Raw genomic sequence first — 18,418 nt, 5'->3', positions numbered from 1 at the left:
AACACATTAAAGTTCCTTCTTCATTTGCTTTAAGATTGAGGAGAAACATGGAGTTTCCTAGGAGCCTTAGTTGTGCAAACGTACCTTACTTCCAATGATTGACCGTACTTCATCATCTGGTGAGGTCGGAGTCCCAGATATATCCGGATTGCTGTTACTAAGACTCCTTGAGCGATTCAGGTTAAGGCTTGCTGGTCGGACAGCTGATCGAGCCATAGTAGCATAATGCACGGATCCCCCCAAACCACCGGGACCTACAATTTCACACAAGAGAACATCTTGTAATGTTATAAATCATGGCCACAGAGTGGCTGCTTTGCACCAGTCTGCTGCTGCAAAGCGTCTGCATACCTGGTGGATCCGGGCAGCAGGGGACTCCTCCGATGGCATAGGGTAGCTGTAGCAGCTCCTGTGCCATCCCCACACCTGGCTCTCCAGTATAGGGGATGTGGCTGGGAAAAAGGGGGCATGGTCAGAACGCCATTCTGTCCACTGATCCTTGACTATTGGAATGGCCCCTGGGGACTTTTGGCAACTGATGTAAGATAAAGCAGCCTTCAAGCTGCTCTATCTTGTGCTTGGATTCATGCTGATATTTGCCGGCCCCAAGCCCGCTTGGAGGGGCGGGGGAAGGGGCGCTGTGTCACAAACATGGCTTAATGTCACATTAACTCCACTCCAGATTTGTGTCAAGCCCAGTCTGTCCAATCTGGAGAATATGGTCTTATGTGTACATTCACAAAAGAATACATTTACTCCTAAAATAGAAGCCTTCTGCTACGTATGCTTTGCAGTTATAGAACACAGCCCATCTGACATGCTCAACACACCTTACAAACATTAACTGATTAAGCCTTTGAAGTAGGCAAGTACTATTAAACCCATTGTACAGATGGGTCCACTGAGTCACACAGCAAGCTAACGACCGAGATGTAACCCAGCAGGGATGGCTGCTAGCACCTGTTCTAAACAAGGAACAATATTCTCTCTAACATTCAGCTACATATAACAAAGCTCTTTCACCAAACTCAATTCCAATTACTCAATAAAATGTGTTTTAAAAACAAGAAGTGAAGATACCTGGTGAAGGTGAATTGGGATAGGTATGTGGTAGACGAAAAACATAATAAATATAGGAAGTGAGAAGGTTGTTTCTGCCATGCTGGTCCTGGTTTCCTTCTAAGTTTTTGTGCAGTCTGTTTATGATTGATGCCATCGCTTCAAAAGACGCTTGACCCAGGTTAACTGAAAGAAGTAAGGTGAGCAGTTTGGTCATAAGAGTTCAGCAGTACCTGTGATCACACTATAATTGCTCATTCCATTCAGAGCAGGTCATAAAACACAAAAAGTTTCTTATGAAATATTGCGAAAAGAAAAGGAGTACTTGTGGCACCTTAGAGACTAATCAATTTATTTGAGCATAAGCTTTTGTGAGCTACAGCTCACTTCATCGGATGCATACTGTGGAAAGTGTAGAAGATCTTATTATATACACACAAAGCATGAACAAATACCTCCTCCCACCCCACTCTCCTGCTGGTAATAGCTTATCTAAAGTGATCACTCTCTTTACAATGTGTATGATAATCAAGTTGGGCCATTTCCAGAACAAATCCAGGGTTTAACAAGAACGTCATTTAAGCCCAGCCCATAAGAGAGTTGTGTGGAGCTGCCTTGCTCGTGGTGGAGGCAAAGGGTGGAATTCCTGCTGGCAGGATTAGATTCATAATGACTACATGAACTAGATAAGTTCATGGAAGATAGGTCCATCAACGGCTATTAGCCAGGATGGACAGGGATGATGTCCCTAGCCTCTGTTTGCCAGAAGGTGGAAATGGCGACAGGGGATGGATCACTTGGTGATTACCTGTTCTGTTCATTCCCTCTGGGGCACCTGGCATTGGACACTGTCGGAAGACAGGATACTGGGCTAGATGAGCCTTTAGTCTGACCCAGTATGGCCGTTCTTATGTCCTCATGAACGAACAACATCTAAATCTAATCTTAGCTAGGCCAAGATTTTTCAAGGTGACTAGGGATGTTTGGGGTCCCAAACTCTCGGTGCTCAGCTTGGTGATACCTTAATAGGTCCTGGTTTTCAGAAAGTGCTGATCACCCATCCTCTGAAAATCAGGTCTCTTTAAGAATCTTAAATTGGGCACCATAACTCATAATAAAGGTGACCAGATAGCAAGTTGAAAAATGGAGACAGTTTTTTTCAGGGGGTGGGGAAGGGGGATAGAGTTGCGTATATAAGACAAAACCCCTAACATCAGGACATCAGGCGACCCTACTCATATGTCATTTTGGAAAAATCTTGGCCTTAGATATTTCTAGTATGTATCACTACAGATCCAGATGCCAGCATGTTTTATTTTGAGGATACATTGTATATTTGCATTCCTAAAATGTTGGCATGAATATGGGACTATTTTATTTTCTACACAAATATAATAAAGTTGAAAGCATCAGTTTATCAACTGTGTTTGTATAAAACTTCAAGAAAATACCTATTTGGCCTGCAATGACAGGAGGTCTCACTACCAGAAGAATCAGCTTGTCAAGCAGGAGATGAAGAAATCGCACTACCGGCTCCAGCTGAGATGAATTTAAAGCTGAAATGCTGCTCTTCAATTCATTTTCCAAATTGTTCTCCATAATTCTCATGTCTCCTATTCGCACAGGGAACATGTGCTCGTCCAGAGCATGAACAAGTGCAAAGAATTTGTCGAGGTAAGGGTCCTACACACAAATAAAATGAGATTTATAAATATGTTACTTTCAAAGCCTCAGTGGATCTATCTTAAGTGAGCCATTCATTGTGGATTTATCAACAAAACAAAAAGCACATGCAAACCCCCTCCCTCCAATCACATCACACACAAAACACAATATGTAAAAACAGCCAAAAAGAAACCTGGGACTTCAAAATAAAGTATGTGAAGGATTTATTAGTCAAAAGAAGTGCAGTCTCACATTACAGTTCAAGTACAACTGGAAGAGGATACATTTAGGAAAGAAAGAGAAAGATAAACAGGAAAAAAAATGAAAGTCTGAGATCTGAGTAGTACATGGTATCTAAAATTTCAAGGATATAGGCCACAGGCCAAAGAGCTGAAAGTGTTGCAGGCCATTCTGTCCTTAGGTATGCACCCAAAACTCCCACAGACTTCAATGACAGTTACCAGGGTGCACTATGAGCAGAATTTGGGGCAACGGTTCAGTTTTCAGTCCTCTCAGAACTTTACATCCCTTGTTACTTTAAGCTTTCACTGAAATTGACATGAGTTTATTACACGTTTATTACGAGAGGGAGATTCAATGTTACCATTGTCAAATGACTATCAAGCTACATGTGTGACTACGTCCACTATTAGTAGTTACCTGTGTGTGGATGGATGATACGGCAACAACTTCTACATTGAAAACTCCTTTGTGATTATCTACCCACTTCATTCCAGGAAGGGGCACCTATAGGAAATTAATAAAATCATTAACTGTGAGACACCACAGGCATTACCTGCAGGAAAAGAAAAAACACCTCCTTTGTAGAGCTAAGGTTCTTCTAATTAAAATACTAACTCCATTTTATTGTCAGATGATACACACAACACTTTTTAGAGTTAACAGCTTCCAAGAAATAGCCTAGGAATTTCAAAGGTTTCTATAGTTTTTTACTTATATCTTCTGCTGAGGAATTTCAGCATGAGCAATAACTGACCTCTGGAGAAAGCACTGAATAAGCCTGTGGTGGTTTTTCCAATGAAACAGGTAGGCAGAACTGACCAGTCTTCAAACGTCCATTTTGAAGCATTGGTATCCACTTTAAGAGAGGGGGGGAAAAAACAACACAGTATCTTGAGTCCTACAGGGTTGAAATTCACAGCAAACTTTTTGGATGGAAACATGGCTAATGTGTGATTAGTGGCCATTCTAGACTTTTACAAATTGAAGCACTATTCAAATTATGTCATGTAATGATGTGACAATGCTGAGGGAAATAAAAACAAATACATTATGAATATATCCTGCTTTGGATCAAAATCTGATTTTGTTGAAAGCAAGACAGAAAGAAAGATGCTTACAGTGTATCCAACTGGTGTCTCAAGAGGAGTGTTTTGTTTTTGTTGGCAACTGACATGATAGAAAGTAAAAAGCAGGTGGTGATGATCAGTTAAAGTGGCAGGGAGTTTAATTTTGATTTCCTCATGAAAATCAGGAGATCTGTTTAGAAACAAAATCATCAACTCAGTTATCAATACAAATTCTGTAATTAGGATTATTACTGGCATTCAAATAAACCACGCTTAGCCTGGTTGCTTTACCTTTTGGGATGTTTATTTTTTCCAAAATCCTTTCTAGATTGGTTTAGATTGAACTCTTTGTGCAAAGAAGGAAATAAATGGAGTACCTCAGAGGGTTACAAGTTTTACTTTCTGATCAGAGTTTGGAAAAATATATTAGTCCAGACAATATTTGTACTGGTCTGCCAAAAGTTCTCATAATACTTTGGACCTTAAACATGGGCGTCATCTTTTTGAATAATTAGAAAAAGTATTTTCGCTATTTCATTGAACAGTACATAAAATCTGATCAGCTTCCAGACTTTATTTTTTAATTTAACATTTTACCAGGCTGCATTTCTTCTCCCATCAAAATCGGAGTGAACCCTAGATTCCCATGCTGCTGCTGATGTCATCTGCAGTCAGGGCTGTCCTTACACATACGCAAAGTATGCGGCTGTGTAGGGCACCAGGAAATTTGCCACCAAATTTCCTGGTGCCCTGCGCAGCTGCATGTTGCTCCAGCCCCTGCCGCACCTCTTCCCCATAGCCCCCAGCCCCTGCTCGGCCCCTTCCTGCCCCTGAGGACTAGGGTGACCAGACGATGTACGGGCGGGACGCCATTTGTCCCGATATTTTGCTTCGGCAGCATTCCGGCTTTTTTTTTTCTTTTTCTTCCGCTTGGGGCAGCAAAAAACCTAGCGCCAGCCCTGGTGCAGGGGGGTGAGCCTGTGGCTGCCCCTCCATGTGTCCTGATATTTTGTTCTTGTCATCTGGTCACCCTACTGAGGACTGAAGCAGGGCCGGGCTTGCACTCACTGGCGGCAGGAAGCACAGCAACCCGGCCTCAACCACGCCGCTGGTGAGTGCTGGGGGGCGGTTCCCTCTTCCCCCCCAAGCCAGCCCCACCCCCACCCCAGCAGAGGCCTGTGGCCCCACACACACACCCCCTCATGGGGGGGCTGCGTAGGGACCCAGAATAGCTAGGGACGGCCTTGTCTGCAGTTCCTGTTTCCAAGTTCAAGAGGCGCCCTAGAGTCTACTGTGCCAATTAAGGCCAGTTCACAAAGCACTTAAATGGGTGCTTCACTTGAACCACATGAGCCATGTGCCACTCACACCACTGAAGTTCACTTTGTGCTTAAGGGATTTGCTGGATTGGAGCTTAATGTTTTATGCCATTTGAACGCTGAGTTTTCCAGGTTTCTGATTCTGGCTGGGATTTTTAAGGGGATGTCTTTCCGGCAGAGTTAACTTGGGATCTTATTCAGGTATTGCTGCTAACCTCATTCCCATTTACACACAGAACCCCCTCACCTGATCTGGATGGTGGATTAAGCCTGGGCTAGCTGGCCAGGCTGGAGCTACAGGCTAAAGCCCTCAGAAATCTTAGCAACGCACATGGGGGAGCTTAGCACCAATGAGGACACAATAATTTGAGTCTGGCTTTGCAGTGTGGCTGCTCACACCCAGGGCTAGGCTGACCTGGGTGCCGATCACGAGAGTTAACCTTGCAGTGAAGCCAGACCCTAAGAGAGTGACGTGGTCATCTTCTTGTGCAGTGGTTTTCAACCTGGGATCCGCGGACTCCTGGTGGTCTGTAGACTATGTCTAAGATTTCCAAAGGGGTCCACACCTCCACTTGAACATTTTTAGGAGTCCACAAATTAAAAAAGGTTGAAAACCACTGTCCTAGTGAATTTCACTGGAATTTGGGTATTTTAGGCTCCTTTGAAAATCTTAAGTTTTAACAGTATTTGTTATAGCTCTAACCAGTCTAGAGACTGTGGCTTCGGAAAGAAGGTCAGAACTGAAATGGGGAAGAGGTACAACGGTAATCAGAATGATCTGATTTTTAACATGTCCTATGTCTTGTGAATCATCAGAACTGGAAATGAAGCCTACATATTTCTGGAAAGCCATAACTCTAGGCTGTACAAGTGTATATAGCACACATTGTTAACCCTTGTTGTATGAGAGCTATTCAATAGTGCCTGTTGGCAAGTCTTCATAAAAATACTCCCAATTTTTGATTGACTAATATTAAACATTAAAATGTTCACAGGTCCTTTGGACCAACAGTACTATTTTAACAATGGTCCACAATTTAAACAATCAATTCCTGGACCTCACGCCACCTCAAGCTGGAAGTAGATCTATAATTTATCAGCGTTTTTGCTCATTTTCATAAACATCTTTGAGTTCAACAAAGGCAATTTTCCTGTCTACTAATAAAAATAATAAAAAGTATGCTTTATTCTAAAAAGGAAATGACTAAATGAATTTGCTTTCTGGAAATATAAAGGACAATTGGAGTACATAGACTTGTTATTTAATTGCTTTTGAATGAATGTTAATAATTATAAATTAGGTCAATTTTCAAATGAGATGTTCATTCTATCTACAGCAAAAAGCAAGCACATGACTTCGTTTCATAGATCTGGCATGAAGTCTTTGTAAAGCATCCACTGACTTCAATGAGGCCAGGATTTCATGCTTGATTTTTGTATCGAACTACCAAATTGTCTGCTTATTTTAAGTTAGAACCATATGGAATACAGTTTTCACTAAGCTTTATACATTGCAATCAGAGTCCAATCCCAGCCCCGCTGAAGTAAGAGCCTTGTCCTTTAGTGCATTTCTGTAAATGTAAGAGGTTGTGAACAAATGTAGAAGTGGGGCCAACTTATGCATTCTTTACTCAGGTGAGTACTCCTTGCCTCAGGTAGTGCCGCTGGCTTTAATGGGACTATTTTCATGAGTAAGGACAATTAATTTGTGTAAGGGTGTCTGAGTTAGAACTTTTGGTCTCAAAACTGCAAGATGCCAAATACTCTGAGCATGTGCTTAACTTCAGCACATGAACAGTCCCCATTGATTGATATGCCTAACTTTACACTTGTGCTTAAGTGTTTCGCTGGATCAGGCTGGCGTGCTCAATGTTCTGCAAGAAGGAAACGTTTAGGAGTCGATTCACCTCTCACATCAGTTTTATCCAGAATACTCCTGATTTACATCCCTGTGAGAGCAGACTCCGGCCCTCAATCTCTATAAAAGTACAACTGGAATATTAGGAGCGGTCTTTATTATTTTATATATGATAAGCGCTGACTGTATTGTCAGTGCTAAATAAACCGTAATGAGTCAGATTCACATTGAATTGCTCCACATTCACACCAGTAAAACTCCTCTGACTTGAGTGGAGTAGCATTGTGGTGAATTAGGCCCTATCATTTTTTAAAAGCAGGTTTTGTATTTTACCTGTTATGATATACTACAGCTGTGTATGCTTCTTTTGAAAATTCGGGACAGCTAGATTTACCAAAGATAACCTGCAGAAACACAACATAAGAAGCGTTAGAGTTTGCGCCAGAGTTCTACATCATTTGAGGCTTAGGTCCAGATCCTCAGCTGCTGTAAACTGAAGTCAATGGAGCGGTGCCGATTTAGACCAGCTGAGGATTTGTCCCTTCGTTACTATACAACATCTTTCTTGATCATTTTAAAAATTATTTCATAAACTCAGTTGCAAAAATTGGGTGGAGTGGGGCCAGCCAAAGAATGGCCCACGAAGCCATGTGGTACAGCTAGCTCTCATTCTCAGTTGGGCAACACCAGGAGAATTTCCAGACCCTGGCAAGAGAGTGCAAGATTCCCAGTCTGCATGAGAGCAAGAGGCAGGAAAACAATAAATTGAGAAGATACCAGAGAAAGAAAAGGGGATGAGATACAGAGGGAATCAAGCAAGTGTGACCAAAGGAGGAAGGAAGAAAGGGGAACAGAGAGAGCAAAAGAATGGGAGTGTGAATGTGGGAAAGGGAGAAGGAACCCACAGAGAGATCCTCAGCAGGTGTAATTCAGCGAGCTCTGCTGGATGAGGATCTGGCCCTGAATAAGACTAGATCATAAGATTCAATTTTTTTGCCACTTAAGCAAAAATATTACATTACCAGCCTAAAGGGCGGTCACTACAGACTTCCTGAGTCTGGCGCTGGAACATCAATTGCAACTCAGCTGCTTGACAAACTGCATTTAAATGTGTGCTGTGTTCTGAAATGCTCTTATTTTAATTCCAACAGAAACAGTCATCCCGAAAGGTCTTTTCAGAGCATCGCTAGTTACTGCACCACCTTTCTGGCTGCGGTGCAGACGGTAACACTTTACATTGGCAGCACCCAGCCATTACAGGAACTGAAAGCAAAGCATATTCCTTACTGGCATGGCATTGCTTGGATCCTCTCCATACATAAACTGGACTTTCACAGTGATATTCCTGGCAGAGCCCTGACGATTGGCAAAGTTAAGGCTCTGAGGGTAGACATACAGAAGATTTCTGCAAAAGACAGAAGCATTAGCATTTACCTCAACATGAAAACTCTGGGTAGCACACACAACTATTGATGCTATAATCTCCAAAAACAAATAGAAATTCAATGGAACATATGAAGGACTTGGTATTTTTTTCCTTATATCCCCCCTCTCACTCCACCCTCAAAGGTGATTTGGTTATAACTCATGCGCCAAACATCAAACCTCAATTCTCCCAACTAAGTGACAGGCTCCGATACAGTAATTCTAGGTCCTTGCCATTCTAAAGCTTTCTTGCCATTTTAAAAAGAATTCTGTTCAACGAGTATACCACATCAACAATTCCCTTGGAAAGTGAGAGCATCAATAGGGAAGCATGTGCATGGTTTTAAACTGTCCAACACACCCACCCACCCGTCTCCCATGAAGCACCTGCCTTGCTGACACTTGTGAGGGGATGACGGAGAAGACACCATGACAGTCTCAAAGTGCAGTTCTCCTCTGAAACGTGACTATATAGAAATGGAACCTACTTACTCAGCAGATCTGCACGCTCTGTCTATTAGTTGTAGCTGCTCACTCTGGTGACTGAAATAAGGTTTTACTATTTTTTATTCCTCTTAGGCCTGCAAAACCCATACAAGTGAGCTGGATTTTATTCTGACTTGTGCATCACCAACAGAATTGTGAACCATAGGCTCCATTCTCTCTTATGTAGCAATTCCCCCTGCAGGGGAGAGAAGAACCTCCAGGTGACAAATTCCTCATCGTCTTGCTCCTTGTGCAGTCATCTACACCAGTGCAAAGCAAGCGTAAGGCAGATGTAGTGCATTACTATTCTGATTTGGTGGAAGTTTTTGCACTCCCTTTGCACAGGTATAAATGACTACACAAGGTGTAGGGCAAAGAAGAATCAGGCCCCAGGAGTTTCAAACACTCAGCGTTTCCTACTCACGCTTCTATTGTGGGGGAACGGTTTGCCCCAGCCCAGTGAACCAGAGGAAGCTGGGACATCCACCCACTTCACAGATCCACAAGCATCAAGACCTCACTGGCTCCTGGAAAGCACAGATCAGAGGAGACCAAGCACTTTAAAGTCTCATGGCCTTACTCTCATTCACACTATGGCCCCTTTACACCACTCTCGCAGCACAGAGTCCTTACATTGGACATGTATATAATTTACACCCACTTAAGGGTCTTCTACGTTGCCAAAAAACAATTAGGGCTTGTCTAAATGAACAAGTCCTCTTTGAAGTGGAACTAGCTCAAAGCACTCTAATGCACAGGTAACAAAAAGATGGTCCTTGCCCCGAAGAGCTCCCCAGTCTAGGTTACTAAGTCAAGAGACAACAAGTGGACACAAGACACAGATGTGGGGGGCACAAAAGAACAGCGAGACAATTCATCAATGTAATAAGCAGCAGCCCCAGAGCATCAGCAGTGACAGACTAAAAACAAAAGGCTCCTCTTAAGATTGTCATCACAGATAACTTGCTCTCTTTATGCATCCAGAGCCCCCACTAATTTCTATAAGAATTCTGTGCATGTAGAGTGGGAATAACACTGGGCTTGAGATCGTCTGCAAGACTCTGAGAAAAGAAAGCTGCTTTTAAGGGGGTACCCACTGAAAGTCGGCTCCTGTACAAAGCAGCTCAACTCTACAGCTCCAGAATGCAACATGGGGCTGCACGGTGAACTCAGATTACTTTCCCTCTCCAGGCAGTGGAATGTGCCGACTTCTCACACGGCAAATTTACTCTCTTCAAACAAAGTCCTTCATGCCGAATGAAGCTTTTGAATTTCATCCCCATTGTTCCCCATGCCTAATCAACGTTCTCTTGTTCTTTCAGAGGGTGGCTCATGCTTTTTTTGTGGCTCTGCGAAATGTCCTCGTTCAGGCATGAATACATTTACTCTTCGATGTTCTTTTTAAAAACAGAAATTAAAATTTGCTTTAAAATGCACTTTGATCACAAAACTTTCATTAAATATTATTAGTGCTTAAAATATTAAGTGCTTAAAAACATTATTAGTGCTTAGGGATTTAATATATTTGGGAAGCCATGCTACAAGACCCCTATATTAAAGGCAGTGTTAGGGCTGAGTTATGTAGAATGGTAGAGTTGGGCCCATGCCAAAACCCTAGATCCAAACATCCATTCTTCTCCGAGGGGCTGGGAGGAGGTGGTGGGGTAGAAGCTATCACAGCTTCTCTGTTCCACCCAAGGAATCCCCAAGCAGGGAGGGAATCCACAAGATGACTTTAGAGAGGTTGTCACACTGCAGCTAAGATCTGGCTCATCAGCTTTGGATAAATTCACAACCAAAAATATGGGGGGGGGGAAACGATTAGTTGCTTCCTCCCCCACTTCCTTTTGATTCTCTCTCATTTAAATAAAGGCTGCTAGGACAATCATCATGTATATTAAGAGGAAATTTTCAAAGGCAGTAAGGCGTATGATTTCCATTAATAGCCAATGGGCGTTAGGTGCCTAACTCCTACTTGTGCCTTTGAAAATTTGCCCCTGACGATTAGTTGATACAGCCAGTGGTGTCATAAGTGTGCTTTGTCGGGGACTTAAATACAGTTCATAACAGGATAAAAAATGCCTAGCTATTCAATCAGAATATGATCCTGAATCAGCATGTCCTGGTTCTCAGCTCACTCACAAGGCCCTGGCATCAGTGATGCTACTCCAGTGTAAAACTGATGTAACTGGAACCACTTCACTCATACAGATCTTGTACAGTAAGTGCTAGATCCCAGTTTCATCTTCATTTCCCCTTTCTCCTATTAAGTTCTAATTATTTTTCCTCTCTGCTAAGCCATCAAGCCCCACCAAACAAGCCTTCCCTCCTTCATTAGAGTCACTTCATCATAAAGGCTCATTTCATCACTTGTTTTGCACAACATTCTGGGCACTTGATAACATCGTCAGCATCCCAGCCAGGCTATAATGTTCCTCTGAACATGCTGAGAGAATGTGAAGTCATGGCAAAGATTGCCTAGCTATGTGGGCTTTGTGCCAAGTTATTGGGCTGTTAAGGGTTAATTATTTGGCACAGCTTTGTTGGCAGGGTCCCTGAAGGTCAAAAGTCTACAGTCTTAGCATGGTTTCAGAGGAGGAAAATAGAGAGACAAGACTGCGTGGTTACAGAGTAGCAGCCGTGTTAGTCTGTGTTCGCAAAAAGAAAAGGAGTACTTGTGGCACCTTAGAGATTAACAAATTTATTTGAGCATAAGCTTTCGTGAGCTACAGCTCACTTCATTGGATGAATGCATCTGATGAAGTGAGCTGTAACTCACGAAAGCTTATGCTCAAATAAATTTGTTAGTCTCTAAGGTGCCACAAGTACTCCTTTTCTCCTTAAGACTGAGTGGGACACTCTGGTGGGGCCAGAAATTTGTGTGGAGGACAGGGCTAGAGAACAGAGGGGGGATTTGCCACTGGAATGGGGCTGAGGTGCCAGTAGACATGCTCGATCGATGATGATTAAGAAAGGACTCCACAGGGACTTCGGCTGCCAGGTAACAGTTAATACCTTGTGGTTTTATTCACAGGTTTTTAAAAGTTGCAGCCAGAGGCTCTAAATCCAAAGACTTGTGTCTAGGGCTTTTACTGCAGGACATCCGCAATGCTATGCAAAATGTATGCAAAGCTTATATTATTTGCAAAGGAGCTCAAAAGTACTTTTACCTTCATAAAATGAACTGTTAAACTGCAAAGTCTTTCTCAGCCCAGGAAATTAAAGCACCAGGCAGTTCTCTAAATATTTGTGTAATGTGATTGCAGCCATTTTCTCAAATCCTTAATTTTGAATACATTTATAAAGAGGCGATCCTGAACTCTTGAAGGGATTTTCTCACCATTATTAAAATTTCCCTTTTCAGTAAAATCCAAAGACATTTTCTTTGTTTTATTCATAGTATAAAAATCCTTAAAAGTTCACTTAACGAGGGTCAGCCAGGTAGCAAGACATGAATGCCCTTCAGGATCGTGTTTGTCAAATACATCTTTTTTTTTCTAGCAGTGTGAGGTCTCAGCTCTCAGAGACAATTTTCTCCTACAGGCTCTGAATAATCTCTTGAAACTTATCATTTAATCAGGCTGTTTTTTTTCCCCTGGACCCCGGCTTGTATAAGGGTATGAATCTCTTCTGTGGCTTTGTTGTGGTATTTTGAGGGTTGGACTTTCAAAAAGTGCTTAGCATTGACCTAAGTCCAATGCTGTTGAAATAAATGGCAAAACTCTCACTGATTTTGCTGGAAATAGAATTGGCCAGTGACGAGTGCTTTGGAAAATCCCACCCATCATTTTTTTATTTTTGACTTTAGAATTTTTGACTAGCTTCCCCATTTTATTTGTTTAAATCCATTTTTTCAAAGCTTAATGTTAGAGTGATACTCATTTACACCACTTCTTCCGCCCAAGAGCACTGGACTTAATTATAGTGTGGTGTACCGTGGCTCAACTCTAGTTACTTCTTGAACCATCTTCTGAGCCTTACTGAGGACAAACTCAAGGGTCGATTCTCTTTTCCTTGGGAAAAATGGGAATACTGGAAAAGTTACTGGGGGGAAATTATGAAAAATATTTGAAAAAAATAAAAAGTGGCTTTGTTTTAAACTCTGAAAAGGAAAGCAACTTCAAACATTTGCAAAAGTGGTTTTTAATTTTTCAACCAGTTCTACTATTTTGTAACTTACAGAACAACCTATTTCCCCTTGTTTTTTCCTACCCCCCCCCCGCCCCCCCAGACGTTCTTGTTAAACCCTGGATTTGTGCTGGAAAGGCCCACCTTGATCATCATACACATTGTAAGGAGAGTGATCACTTTAGATAAGCTATTACCAGCAGGAGAGTGGGGTGGGGGGAGGTATTTTTTCATGCTTTGTGTGTATAAAAAGATCTTCTACACTTTCCACAGTATGCATCCGATGAAGTGAGCTGTAGCTCACGAAAGCTTATGCTCAAATAAATTGGTTAGTCTCTAAGGTGCCACAATTACTCCTTTTCTTTTTGCGAATACAGACTAACACGGCTGTTACTCTGAAACCTTACAGAACAATAGCAGTATGGGAAAACGACAATTAGTTGTCTCCCCCTGTTACAAAGTGGTGCCTTGCTTAACTGAAAACTTTATCTGAACTGCATTCACCAAGTTAAGGGTTCAATGACTTTCAGTCTTTTGACTATATGACTATCATGGGTTTTTCCATGCATAAAATACATATGTATTTAACATGCATGTTTATCTTCCTTTTTTTAAACACTGGAAGGGGAGGAACAGGCTGGGCTAATAGGTATTTTCCATCTTTAATTCCTATAATAAGGGATCTATCCATATCAATCATTTAAAATAAAACTCCACCAATGTTACAAATTAAACTGTAAGGGCCCAAAGAAATTTCGGCACAGACACAAGTACAAACTCAGGCCTCGATCTTGAAAATCCTTAAGCATGTACTTAACTTTACTCATGTGAATAGATCCTTTGAACACTATGGAGATACTCACATGAGTAAAGTAATGCAGGATGTAGTTTTTAATAGGACTAAAATCAATAGGGCACCATACACATTTAATGAGTTTCTACAGAAAGTAATCTGAAAATGCTTAGAATTTAGTAGAGAATTATATTGTGCCAATAGAGTAGTTTTGGTTTAAAGTAACTTCTTATAGGCTGTAATCTCATGGACACACCCCTTAAAACCCTGATACTATGTGGTATAGCAATCAATCTCACTGAATCTATATAAAGCACTATGCATTCTATATCACAGTTAATTACAGTAATCATTATCATCTCAGTACAAATATGACTACTCTGTCACAGCATTATTATTATTTTACTCGCGGAGTTAATACATAACATAATCTAATAAAGGCTAAAGAAGAAAGATTAAATGGGGCTCATTTTAACAAATAGGCCAGAAGTGATTTGAGCTAACACATACTCTGTGCTGTTCCTTCAGGATTTGTTTATAAAGAATGTGTCCTGCAAGTAACATAATTTCTTCACTCTCAGTTCCATTAAGCCACAATATTTGTGGATACGACCTCCTCCACCCATCTTGTAGCCAAGTTTGTAAGCAAGGCCACGGTCAACGTCAAAAGCCACGGCCAAAGTCACTGTTATTCGATGGATTAGCCACATTCATCACAACGTACCTGGAATCTAAAGCCCTGACAAAGCAACATAGGACGTGAGCACATGCCCAACCTTTGACATGTGACTGGTTCCATTAAAATCAATGGAACTACTAAACATACTTAAAGTTATGCATGTGCAACGCTTTGCTTAAATGCGTAAACTTTTGGTGTGTATATGGACTCCACTGGCCTAGGGAATAAGTGACTAGCGGCTGCTGTCATGAAAACAGCTCAGGAGACCACAATTTTCAAATTTTATTAACAATACCTCGTAATACAGTACTATGAGTTTGTAGCAGACCTGGGGATAGTGAATATTTCTGTTAACTTTGCAATGATTTCTATATAGTCACCCTTTAATCGTGCAGAACAAACATCTTTAGATAACATTACACTTGTTGTTCTGTAGATACACCATCAAATACTGCTGACAAAAAATGAATGCACTGGTTTTATTCCCTTTTATTTTCTCATACAAACAAAACAGCACAAAACAGGAACCTTGTAAAAAATTACCTGACATTTCTCTAACACTATTAATCTGAAGATCTCAAAGTGCTTTACAAACATAAATTAGGTGACAGGACTCTTATGAAGGAGAGTATTACCTCCTTTTTACAACTGAGAAAACTGAGGTACAGGCTGGTTTAAGTGACTTGTCCATGCTAACACAGCAAGTTAGAGAACGCAGGAGTGCTGACTCCCCTTCTCCTGCTCTCTTCATTCCTCTACACATTCTCTCAGGGAAATACTAAACCATTCAATAAATTACAAACTACTTAACTTCTATGCTGCTACTTAACATGTTGAATATGTTGGCGAAATACACCTTCAATGCCACCACAATACTTTGTCCATCAAGACACATTGCTCTGATTTCAATGGAACTCTAGAACATCAATGCATAGCAGAGGGAATGGGACGAACAGAGGTGAAATGATTAGGCACAAATGACCAAAAATAAACTCCTTGTTTCCAGTGTCCTTTCACACTGAAAAAACTCCACTGTTTGTTATGTCTGACAACAAGTGACCAGAGAGACAAGGTGGGTGAGATCACATCTTTTACTGGATATGACCTCCCCCACCCACTTTGTTTCTCTAATATTCTGGGACCAACATGGCTACAGCAACACTGCATATAACAGGTGATCAGACAGACTTCATTATTGGCTGGCTGGGCTAACTGCATGCCTCCTGCACATAACCACAGCCAAAACTTGAACCTGGACCCTGCCTGTCACTTTACTAGGGACATCAAAAGAGAACCTGCTTGTGACATGGTTACTAGGAGCTGTGCTAAACTTCTCTCAGCTAGAAATGGCTCCTTCTATATCTTACACTCGCTTATTTCTTACCTGACTTAAAGTAGGTTCTAATCAACTAAAAAGAAACAAACCATCCAAAAACCTCTCACATTGAGGGAAGGTAGGGATGCATGTGTGTGTATACATGCACCTATATTCATAGAATCATAGAATATCAGGGTTGGAAGGAACCTCAGGAGGTCATCTTGTCCATCTCCCTGCTCAAAGCAGGACCAATCCCCAATTTTTGCCCCAGCTCCCTAAATGGCCCCCTCAAGGATTGAACTCACAACCCTGGGTTTAGCAGGCCAATGCTCAAACCACTGAGCTATCCCTCTCCCCCATGATGGCCATTCCTTTCGTGATGGCCATTTTTTCAGTTTTGTGATTTGTTCTATTAAGTAAAGAGACAGGCAGGGTAAAGTCACATCAGGTTAAACATGAAATCTTTTGGAAATTTGGTTATAAATTAAAAACATGTTAAGATAATTTGTGCCATGGGCTGGGCTGGCCCCCAGCAGCACCGTAGACCAGAGGAACGCAGAGTGGCACAAAGCTGTCTTTGACTCCCTACCCCACTTGAGTTCTGTACTCAGCGTAGCTCCATTAGATCTAAGGACTGGGCCAAAGTCCTCAAAATATCTGAGGGTAAAGAATTAAAAACCATGGATTGCCCTCCTGATGTTTAAATCTTTTCTTTGCCTGACTTTTTAGATACATTTCAGGATCAAATGCCTAATTATTCACAGCCCCTTGTGATGCTATCTGTTCATTCATCCCCCTGTCACTGCACGAATGTTTCCACAAGACATTTTCTAGTGATTTGTCTCAGCACTGTTCCAAAACAAAATCCTGAAACATGGTCTCCTACTGCAGGCTCCTGTTAGCAGACTGCATTGCAGGGCCCAAGTCAGCCGGATTGTTGTGTCTCATCAAGATTATCTACTTGGGATACTATGAGAAATGTGGTTGTGGTCTGCTGTGAAGTACTGACTATTATATCAGATTATTTCTTGTTTTTTCTTTGACCATATGCCAGCCAATTTATAATGAAGTTCTGAGCGGTAGAATTATGGACTTTATCCAGATTCTCTCCTACCGTTTTTCTGTGGCTGGTGTACATGAGCTAATCACTCAGATTCCTACTGCTCCAATGTAATATATTACTCTAGTTATAAATCTATGCAACAGAATTTTAAAATATTTTCATGCCACTTAATATTTTATGTTTCATTGTATGTCACCAAACTTTTATCATGCAGAGGTTCAGTGCCCAGGTTAACAACTTCATTTCAATACACCTTCCTGTTTGACACGGAGTTATGTGCACATATGCAAATAAAAAAATAAATAAAGTTGAGCAACTAGGAGGCTCTCCCCACTCCAGCACTCTAAAGAAAAACCTTGAAAATCCTCCAAAAGTGCTAGAGTGCACATTATAATCAGCGGGGGCAGATTTCCTATATTTGTACGTGACTGCACCACAAGCCACTGTTAATTCAAAACTTCATTGTTTCCTTGCAAACTGGTTGGTTCTAAAGCAGGCAATCGTTCCAGTCATAAAGCTGAACACTTTCTTCAGATCATCCTTGGAAGACTACCCCTACCCAAACTTTATTTATTTAGGGCCAAATCTAGGCTATGGAGAAGGATCTTAGGGTGAGAGAGGTCTTAGGGTATGTCTATACTATGGAAACAATACTAGCATAGCTAAATTGGAATAGTTACGCTGGCATAGCTTCATAGTGTAGACGCAGCCTGTGCTGATAGAAAGGGTTTTTCTGTCCATGTAGGAACACCACCTGCCCGAAACAATGTTAGCTACGCTGATGGCTAAACAGAGTGACACAGCTCTGTTTACATTGGGGATTATGTCAGCATAGCTATGCCAGTCAGGGGTGTGGTTTTCCCCCCCACTCTTGACCGACATAGCTATGCTGATATAACTTTCAAGTACAGACCAAGCCTAAGTATGGCTTTGCCCCTCTCACCCACCCTTGGAATGCAGCATTTCAAAGTTTGAGGTTTTGCATAGCCAAGCTAAATTAATGGCTGGTCTACACTGGGAATTTACATTGGCATAGCTACGTCTCTCAGGGGTGTGAAAAATCCACAGTTCTGAGAGACATAGCTAGGCCAGCCTAACTCCAAGTGTAGATCGTGCTAAGTCAAAAGAAGACTTAGCTATCATCTCTTGGGAGGTGGATTACCTATGCTGATGGAAGAACCCCTCTCATCAACGTAGGTAGTGTCTACACCAAAGCATTACGACGGCACAGCTGTAGCCATTTAAATGTACACATGCCTTACGACCAGGAAAAGTTTCTCTTGGTTGCGTCATCCACAAACCCATGAAAATTCAC

The 18,418-nt window shown here is 41.6% G+C and overlaps 1 protein-coding gene across 17 annotated transcripts in view; it reads right to left on the bottom strand.

The window, feature by feature from the left end:
• The window catches only part of DOCK7 (dedicator of cytokinesis 7), a 140,397-nt gene that overhangs the window by 57,421 nt on the left and 64,558 nt on the right, over positions 1 to 18,418 (bottom strand). For 15 of the 17 annotated variants that reach the window (XR_012160459.2, XM_073357479.2, XM_073357471.2 and 12 more), the window contains 8 exons: positions 8,499 to 8,616; positions 7,545 to 7,615; positions 4,086 to 4,224; positions 3,722 to 3,823; positions 3,385 to 3,471; positions 2,511 to 2,742; positions 1,081 to 1,245; positions 85 to 254 (listed from right to left, as the gene is read on the bottom strand). Coding sequence is in view for 16 of the 17 variants with exons in the window: in XM_073357479.2 (XP_073213580.1) it covers positions 85 to 254; positions 1,081 to 1,245; positions 2,511 to 2,742; positions 3,385 to 3,471; positions 3,722 to 3,823; positions 4,086 to 4,224; positions 7,545 to 7,615; positions 8,499 to 8,616 (1,084 nt within the window). In the remaining variant the exon portion in view is untranslated. Of the gene's footprint in view, positions 1 to 84; positions 255 to 1,080; positions 1,246 to 2,510; positions 2,743 to 2,983; positions 3,273 to 3,384; positions 3,472 to 3,721; positions 3,824 to 4,085; positions 4,225 to 7,544; positions 7,616 to 8,498; positions 8,617 to 18,418 lie in introns of those variants that run through there. The other 2 variants (XM_073357477.2, XM_073357481.2) reach the window with 2 other exon arrangements.

The sequence above is a fragment of the Lepidochelys kempii genome, chromosome 8 (genome assembly GCF_965140285.1).
Source record: "Lepidochelys kempii isolate rLepKem1 chromosome 8, rLepKem1.hap1, whole genome shotgun sequence".
NCBI lineage: Eukaryota > Metazoa > Chordata > Testudines > Cheloniidae > Lepidochelys > Lepidochelys kempii.
Note: the sequence above shows the minus strand (reverse complement) of the source record. Positions and strands in the feature narration are given on the sequence as shown.